This window comes from Nicotiana sylvestris, chromosome 7 (assembly GCF_000393655.2).
Source record: "Nicotiana sylvestris chromosome 7, ASM39365v2, whole genome shotgun sequence".
Lineage (NCBI taxonomy): Eukaryota > Viridiplantae > Streptophyta > Magnoliopsida > Solanales > Solanaceae > Nicotiana > Nicotiana sylvestris.
This window is the reverse complement of record NC_091063.1, coordinates 122,130,775-122,140,180: the sequence shown is the minus strand read 5'-3', so window position 1 is coordinate 122,140,180 and position 9,406 is coordinate 122,130,775. Positions and strand designations below refer to the sequence as shown.

The 9,406-nt window shown below is 32.7% G+C and overlaps 1 protein-coding gene across 2 annotated transcripts; it reads right to left on the bottom strand.

Annotated features, from left to right (window-relative positions):
- Nucleotides 1-1,663: 1,663 nt before the first annotated feature.
- On the bottom strand, nt 1,664-8,636 carry LOC104227340 (thioredoxin H9-like). Of its 2 annotated transcripts, none has more exons than XM_009779562.2 (5): nt 8,446-8,636; nt 7,555-7,643; nt 5,521-5,676; nt 2,487-2,609; nt 1,664-2,175 (listed from the first exon to the last, which is right to left on the bottom strand). In XM_009779562.2, the coding sequence occupies exons 2-5, from the start codon at nt 7,570-7,572 to the stop codon at nt 2,014-2,016; spliced, it is 459 nt and encodes a 152-aa protein (XP_009777864.1). In that variant the 5' UTR covers nt 7,573-7,643; nt 8,446-8,636; the 3' UTR covers nt 1,664-2,013. The 2 variants fall into 2 exon arrangements, with proteins under 2 accessions (XP_009777864.1, XP_009777866.1); XM_009779564.2 differs by having other exon boundaries at nt 7,555-7,636; nt 8,446-8,566.
- Between the last annotated feature and the right edge of the window lie 770 nt (nt 8,637-9,406).

Below are 9,406 nucleotides of genomic sequence, written 5' to 3'. Positions count from 1 at the left end.
AAGAACGTAGAGAATCAGTTGAGCAAATTCAGAAGAAGATGATGGAGACTTATGATGAACTGCAAACTATTTTTATTTTTTTCTCAACTAGACTATAAAAATATAGTTGAATTATAAACTCAAAAAAATTGGCTTGCATATCAGCTTTGGACTCTTTCCCTCCGTGTTCAACTTCTTTTCGAACATTGTTACTTTTAATACATGGTTGTGATTCTTTTAGCAAATTAAAAATGGGTGCGTAATAGGTTATATGGGAGTGTAATTTTACCTATTTTATTTTTAAGGTGATGTATTGATATGTTTTAGCAGATTCTGATAATTTCTATTTTTGATGTTCACGTCTTCCTATTTTGTCTCTAACCGGAATGACATATGTTGAATTGAGAAAGCAAGTTTGTCCTGGTATTAGAGTTTCTGATATCAATTATTTTCTATTTTAATGAAAGGAATTAGTATATGATAAATTTTCAATTGTCCAAAGTAGTATGTCAATGAAACTGAAGCTTGCAAAATTTCGTCGTCTTGTGAATTCATTCCCCTTTTTGATGATGTTGTGTGTTAAATTTATTGGATAAGCTTTTTAGGAAATGAACAATTCTTTTTAGATTTTATGAAATTTTAGCATAGCCTTGATGATTTTGAGAAAGGAAAGGTATAGATTTAGAGTAAAAGCATAAAATATAGCTTTTGAAAGCTGGTGAAGAAAAGTTACATAATTTTTTGATATATTAAATGAACAAAGAAAAAGGTATAATTAAAATTTATATGCATATTTAAAGAGATCAATTTTTTTGAAGTTCATATCTCTCTTTCATATTTCTTAAAAAATACAAATACCGTTTCACCTTTATGGGCAACTATATAAAATCATTCTCTGACAAACAAAAAGTACACAAGTGATGAAAAGTTAAAGAAAGATAAAACTAAATACATAATAAAATCTAATCTATTTGGATTATAAAATAACTAAATATCTTTAATATTAAAGCATTAAAAAAAATTACTTCATAAATCGATAAGGTCCTTTACAGGATCAATTCACTAGTTGTCAAAATAAATTTGACTTCGGCTACATTACGAGCGTACGTGTATGCGACATTGTTATGTTTGTATAAGATCTTTACGATATCTGTGCTTGCAACTCACTAATGACGATATTTTTTATGAAATGCCGCAACTCCACATATTTTTGTATTTTAAATGTCTCTGCATTTAACGCATGAATTTTATTCTGTATTTCGATCAAAACTTACGAAATTTGACTCAGCTATATATGAAATATTGATTTGGTAGTGTACTTCCTTTGTTTTCTAAAAATAAAAGTTTATACACTTTTTACAAAATAAATATTTGACGTTATGGTGCAGAATAAAATTTTAAAAGTATAATGCTTTCAAATATTATTTCACATTTTGATATAGGATTTGTATTAGTTATATATAAAAAGCATATATTATATATTTATTGGTCTGATTTGGTCACAGAGAACGAATAAAAAAAAAAAGTTCCTTGCCTTTGAAGGATATTTGGAGATGCAAATGCCAGACAGGACCTCTAATTGAATTACTTCACATGCTAGATTTTAGTTAATACACTTTGCAAGCTTGGTACAGCCGTTCAGCGCATCTTTCCCACAATTCTACAAAGCATTTGTACAAGAATATATTCAAAAATTCCAATATGAAAATGACAAGGAATAGAATATACACAAGTCAATCACGTTTATGATACAACCTTTTTGCATATTGAACCTTCTCTCACAATCAGAATATCAAAAACAAGCAACCCTACTTTTATTCTGACCACATCATTTTCTTTTGTTTTTATTTATTTTTTTGTTCCAAAAAGAGAGGAGGGGGGTTGAATATGGATTGAAATTAGTAGTGGCTCAACGTACAACTGTACAACATAATGACAGCAACTCAAAGTAAGGAAGGAGTCCCATCGGAGACCTGAAATCATGATAAAATTGGAAAGCAGGGATTTTAACAAAATTCCCACCTCTGAGAGCCATTACTGCGGTTGCGTCTCACATACTACCTGTGTGTCTGCAATCGCGGTTATTTTCTTCTGCAGCTCTGGTTTATTGGCCCCTACAAGTTTGTCAATCTGCTGGCTGTCCTTGAGGAAAAAGAAAGTTGGAGTTGCTTTGATATCCCAGGATGAACTAAATTCCTGAACCCAATAAAAAAAAAAAAAAAAAACAAACAAACAATGAACTTGAGCTGCCAAAACTTTCAGATTACTGTTGGAAAATAATCCAACAAAACATCAAACAAACACTCGTATCATATGAATGTTGGTATCAAGTAATTCAAGTCTTGTTCATTTATCTCCCAGACGCTGGGACTCCAGAAGAATTACTTAAATAGCCAGAGTTTCAATAGAGCAGACATAAAAAAACAGTGAAATCTAAAGAGTTAGCTAGTCGGGAAAGCAGAAGGATTGAACTCTGAAATTTCTCAATTGAAATTCTTGCTACTTACTGTAAGCTCATCAACATCGACTGTTAGAAACATCAGAGAAAGATATTTCTCAGACAGCTCACAGTAGAATGGGGCAATCATTCTACATGGACCACACCATGAAGCACTGAAATTCGCAATAACCTGCAAATATTTCACTTGCGTAAGAAAGGTCCAAAATGCTAGAAAACACTGCAGGCAAAATGCAAAAAGTAGAACAAGGCGAAAACAAAGACTATATGTGGAAACCTCTGCGCCTTTCTGTCTGTATCCCTCTCCCTGCACATGCGAGCACACCAACGTGCTTGAGGGAGAGACCTTAATTTGGTACCTATAGAGTTTACAAGTGCCTTAACTTTTTTTTTTTTTTAATGTAACTCGGCCTTCTTTGAGAATTAGTTACATGCATAGAGGTGTGAGTTTGCACTTGAGTATGGACAAGACACAACTTCTTCTAATTTTTTATTTTTTAGCAAGTTTTCAATGAGTACTTAAGGATCAGTATGTGGATTCCAGAAGAATGTCCTACAGATTGACACATCTGCAGCAACCAGCAGGGCAAGTAAATGGTAAACATGAAAAGCATACTCTCCATCTTGATGAAATAAAAACATTCAAAATTTTCTTGTGACCAACACCATGTCACGCAGTCCTACCAAAATCGTTCATAAGAGTACTGAAAGCAAGATCCTCATGCTAATTATTTATTTTTCCCTCCACAAAATAAAACATAACACTCCCTCAGTCCCATTTTATGTGAAGATGTTCAAGTGGACATGCAATTTAAGAAATTAAAGAAGACTTTTGACATGTAAGCCAAATTTTGCAAAGTACCAAAATTATCCTTTTAAACGTGTAGTGGTCAGAGTTTTACATGTCTTTTTCATTATTCTCTCCTTACAGAAAAATAAGCTTTTATATCAGGTGGGTCCCAACAAGTCATTTTATTAGGGGTAAATGGGGATACTTTAATTAATACTTAATAGTTTCCAACAAGAGAAATGTGTCATTTTTTTTGGGACAAACTAAAAGGGTTAAAAGGAAGTGTATTACATAAAATTGATTGCTTTTCAAGTTATTCTCCAAAAACTCCAATTCTTTTTTAATAAGGTTTATCCTCCTAAAACTTCAATTTAGCTTTGCATAGATGATCTCCCCATAACACGAAAAGAAATTGATGAATGGAAAGAAAAGTGCTGCACATAGAAATTTTTACGGTTATCTCAGGCCACGAAGTATAAATGACATATAAAGACACATGTTCAAGATTGACATAAAATTTACCAAGCCAAACTTTAACATGCCTTTAGCAATTGATAGTTACCGAGTCTGTTCATGTAGACTAAGCAAGTAACTAGTTAGAAACCTAGCTAATAGAGTTGAATTGTCAACTCCATAAAGTAGGTTCATCAAATAAACAAGTGAAGATTTTCAAAATCAACTCGAGCTTGAACAATATTAGAATATGCTTACCACATCTGAACACCCCCCCCCCAACCACCAAAAAAGAAATCCATCAAAGACCAACTGCATCTTTAAAGGGAGTTTAGTTCTAATACCGCAACCAAATACCCCTCCATTCTCCTAAATAATTGACCCTGCCACAATCTCCCAATAAATTTCTCTCTACCCCCCTATCCCCCCAACAAACCCCCAAAAGACAACCCCCTCTTTTCTTTCTCACTCTCAAAAAGGCAACTGTGAGTCAAAAGAGAGAATTTAGAAACAAGATCATTATCTCCTGCCAAGCCCTAACACAAACATTTATCAAAATGAGGGCAAAGTTGAAAGTTTAACAATGTCTGGCGCCAAACAGTAGCTGATATCAGGCTTTTAGTTGCCGAACATACATTTGGCTAGTGCACTTCGTATAATAAAAGGAACAGAGTGAAATTTACCGTTGTACTTTGTAATATTGGTCATATTTATCCTCCGTTATACTATGTGGCCAAATTTACCCTCACCGTTAACAAAGTTTTAAAAAATACCCTCAAACCTAACGGATTTTTCACCGGGTTATTTTATTTACCCGATTTCGCTTAATTAACACATAAACCCGTAACCCATAATATAAAATGGATCGACCCATTTTTCTAAATGTCTTGAGACATTTTATTCCATTTTGAAGGAGAGACCGAAGTGCTATGTCTTAGGTTTTAATGCCTCTGTGATTTTGCTTCCAAAATTTCTCTTCAAAGGTGCAATCTTTCTTCCTAAATTTCTCTGATTATGTTTATTTTAGTTGGTTTCTTGTAAGATTGTTTTCTATTTATGTCGTAGGGTTTTTGACATAATTGGTTTAGGGTTTTCTGAGTTGTGTTTTCGTGTTAGGGTTTTGGGTATGTGCTAAAATTGTCAAATACGTGTTGATATGTATGTTTTGAGTTGTATATTGTGTGTTTTGGTTAATTTTGCTATTTCTATTTCTCTTATTGTTATTTACGTTTGTTCCTTCTTTTAATAGGTCTTTTATCCGAATTTTTACGGAGAACTTCTCTTACTGATTTGGAAGAAACATTGCACAAGTTGTTTGAAAAGACATCGCACGTCAGTCTTTCTCCAAAATGGAATAAAATGTCCTAAGACATTTAAAATAATACGGGTCATTCCATTTTATAAAATGGGTTAAATGGGCTACGGGTTATGCGTTACTGAAGTGAAATCGGGTAAATAAATAACCCAATGGGAATCCGTTAGGTTTTAGGGTAGTTTTTAAAATTTTGTTAATGTTGAGGGTACATATGGCCACAGACTAATATTTCAAAAAAGGGGTAAATTTGGCCTTTTTCCCTATAATAAATGCTCTATTTGGATCCATAATCGTTTATTCCTCAATCAAGTGCCAAAGGCTTGACTCTATCACAAACGCAAGAACATATTTCCGACTGCATAAAAATTTAGGTTTCTTCAACTTCTGGAATAATCTCCATTTAATAAAAATTACTCTCTCTCACACACACACATATTTGTATGTACACATACACACACACACACACACACATGTATAAAATGCAAAGAGGGGGGGGGAGGGGGGGGGGAGGGGGGAGGTACTCACAATTTTGCCCTCTTTATTTGCTTCTGCCAACTTCTGATCCCAACTTTCTTTCGTAGTAATAAGGCACACATTTCCACCAGCAAACTCGACATTATGGGATGAATCATCATCATTGTTTGTGGACCGTGTCTTGAAACAAGAGAAAAGGCTATGTACCTGGAAAAAGGATTTAATACTCCAACATAAGAACTCTTTTCATGCTAATGAATTACTCTCAAATTGGGTTGAAAGGGTTTCAATCCATTGATTAACAAGGACATAGTGATGTATAGATAACATATGGATCAATCTGCAAGTAAGATTTTCTAGGCTGCAACCAAGAGTTTTCCTCCTTTTATGTTTTTTATGTATTATATGTTGGTGGGCTTCATTATTTTATAACAAAAGGTCTAGCTTTCCGCTTCTCATCAATCTAAGTTGCTCGATTGCCCTGGGTATTAGATGTTTGATTTATTAAATTCCCAAAACACCATCTTTTCTAATTATACAGCAATATTTTTTTTAAAAATAAACTGGTTTTTCCATCAAAGGACATCAGACTCATTATGCAACTCTATTTTAGGTAAGTCCCAGTTAACAGAACACAATTAAGTGCAATATTGAAGTTTTTATTGTCTGAAAAGTTTGGATAGATTAGCTGGGAGAGACTAAATTCAAAGGAAAACAAAATGGATAGTCAACTTACTAGATGAACTCATGGAAGAAGATCGAGACAATCGTTCAAAGTCAGAAAACATATGATAATAAACAATGGAATCCATCAGTATATGCTACATTACTTTTTTTGTTAAAAAGACGGTAAAAGCATATACCGATGAATTCAGGTGTTCATCTAAATGTTTGATAAACATCGGGAGTTGACTGGCAAAATATAAAAGAAGATAAACAATAGGAAAAATTCACCAATTTTGGATGTCTCAAGAAGAAATGTAATTAGCTTCAAAGATTTCTCAATTTTTAAGAAATGACACTAGGAATAAATGCATTGAACAGGTGCCGAATAGAATATGAGAGAGGAACATAAGGTAACTACTATTTTTGGATTTTCTTTCAGACCATTATGAGTTAGAGATGTTTGCAAGCTGGCTTGGGAGGGTAATAATGTTCCTTATGTATTCAGATGCCAAAAGACAAGTTGAATTCCTTATAATGTAGATGATTAGGAATCAAAATCAATACCAATCTAGCAAGCTCATAAAATATAGGCAACTTAAGACCGGGAATACATATAAGGTTGGTAGTTTATGTTATAATTCTTTGGTTGGGTTGTCTTTGCTTCGTTTCTGTGTTTCCATGTTAGCTCCAGAATTTAGTTGTGAGTTCTCTAAATCTATTCTTATCCTGGTCGAGAGCCATTTTCCTCAGTAACTAAGACTAAAGAGTTGTGACGGTCAGCATAATAAAATCATGGGACTATAATCCAGCTTACGGCATTTCAGCAAATGCTTTCTGAACTTTAACTAGTGTAAGACAACTCCAAGATAAAAACACTCAGATGGTTTCTTTTTTTTTCTTTTTTTTTTTTGGTTGGAGGGGGGTGGGGGGGATCAGGTAAGGCAACTTTTATTAAGAAACTTCAAAAAAATACCAAGGGGATACTTTCTCAGATGGTGTTCTAATTTATCTTTCAAGAAACAAATAGTCTGTACTATGCTTTGTATTTTTCTTGTTTCTTTCCTTATTCAAAAATTTTGCACGTGCTCTGTCCTTTGTCACGCAAACATATGAGGGAAGAGAATGATAACAGGATCACAGCGCATATATAGAGTCGGAGGAAGAGCAACAGAAAGAACTATAATAGAGAATTGACAGAGCCAGGAGACATTAATGTGAACCAACTATAAAAAGGCTGAGAGCAGAGACGATGTAAATGCACAAATCACAAATAGGAGCAGGAGAAAGCAATGTGAACTAAGCATAATAGACTGGTAGCAGAGGCAGAGTAAATGCATAAACTCCACTAATTATTACTACCAAAGGAATTTCTTTGTCACTAAAGAGATGAACTGAAGGACAATTTGTAAGTGAATGTACCATATCAGTAATCCCCATTTTTAGTGGACAACGAATCAACTTCCAATTTAAGCACCAGTAGTATCAGTTGAAAACCCACTTCCTGAAATCTGAGAAAGAGCAAATTAATGACAAAAACGCAAAAGGTCGGGCATGAATTGAACAAGCTCATGGACCAAGAAGGATGAAGGTGGCTACAAACAGTAGCGGAACCATGGCCAAGGAAGGGGGTTCTCAATGGATTTTTTTTTTTTAAGTAATAGGGCAAATATATATATATATATATATATATTTGAATCCCCCTGTAGTGGCAAAGGTAGTTCAAAAATTGCTTGAAGTCCCAAGTTCGAATTTTTGAACCCCCTTGTTAAAATTTCTGGCTCCGCCATTGGCTACAACCCCCATTCAGACAACACCAAAACAAACAGTTCCTACTAATTTCAAGTAAAAACTACAACCTGCTTGACCTAAAACTTAATACCCCTTTACCAATGTTTATCTATTTTCAAGAAGATAAGCACAAATAGAGCTAAAGATATAAATTTTATCCCATTCAAGTAAACTACAAGCTGCTTGACCTAAAATTTAAGAGCCATTTCCCTATTTTTATCTATTTTCAAGAAAATAAGCATAAATAGAGCTAAAGATGTAAACTTAATCCCATTCAAGTAAACTGTAAGCTGCTTGACCTAAATTTTCAAGACCCTTTTCGTAATTTTATCTATTTTAAAGAAAAAAAGTACAAATAGAGACTCTTCAGCGTAAATAAAAGATGTCTCACATGAATAATTAACTCAAAGATTAGATCTCTATCATATATTGAAGAAGATTATTGCATACATAAATAAAGGATAATTCATTAAGCTCCAATTAGAAAATCAGCTAAAGGAATTGCAGGTAGGAGATACGAACCAAAAGCCCAATCTGAGAGGAATTCAGACAACAATCAACGAGGTTTATGAAAAGATACGGCAATTGTTTGATGTGTATGTACGAGGGAGAATTATGATGATGCCCGTCGATGACTTTGACGCGGTTTCTCAAACTATCCCAAACGTGTTTCTCGTTTTGTCTTCATTTGTTGGGATTTTGGGCAGGTTCCCAGAAGTGGGACTATTTGTTACATAAATAAAGTACCTGTATAATGCAGGTGAAATTTTACCTGCAACAATTTTTTTTAATTAAATCAAAGTTAATTTAACTATTAAAGAAATACTAATTATAAATGGGTGAAAATTATTTATACCCTCAAATTTTACTTTAAAAATTAAACTCCCTCCTCTGCTTTGAACAATTATCATTCTCCCCCTCATTTCTCAATTGACTTTTTGATGCCTATTTTAACCTCTATATTAATCAATAATTATCTCTTTCTATTTTTTATTTTTTACTATTTTGGTATTATGATGATATTTTTGTGTTTTCTAATATCTTTCCTATGAACTTACCTATATAATAACTAAATTTTATTTTAAAAATAAAAAATATTAATCAAGCATAAAATTTAATGGCGTTGAATAATGATAAGGATGAGTAGAATAAATTTTTTTAAAATAATTTAATTTGCTCTTATCGATAATTTTATTAATAGCAATGAAATTTCAAAAATTGAGAATAGAAAATAATGAGAACCTTATAACATATACTCAATGCAGGTAATATAAAATTTTATAGTTATTAAAAGTAAAGGAAAATTTTATAACAAACTCCTAAAAGATTATCTATTTACCACCGAGAAAATATAACTAAATATATATAATTAATGTGTATTATATTAAAATAAAAGTATATAGATTTTGTCATAATTTTATAAAAGACTATTCTATTTATAATTTATTAAGTTTATTATAATTTATGAAAAAAATATAACATA

Excerpts from the sequence above, each read along its gene's own strand:
- LOC104227340 (XM_009779562.2), bottom strand. Across the intron at positions 2,610-5,520 it reads CAAATAAAGAGGGCAAAATT|GTTATTGCGAATTTCAGTGC; the intron begins GTGAGTACCTCC and ends AAATATTTGCAG. Across the intron at positions 2,176-2,486 it reads TCGATGTTGATGAGCTTACA|GAATTTAGTTCATCCTGGGA; the intron begins GTAAGTAGCAAG and ends TATTGGGTTCAG.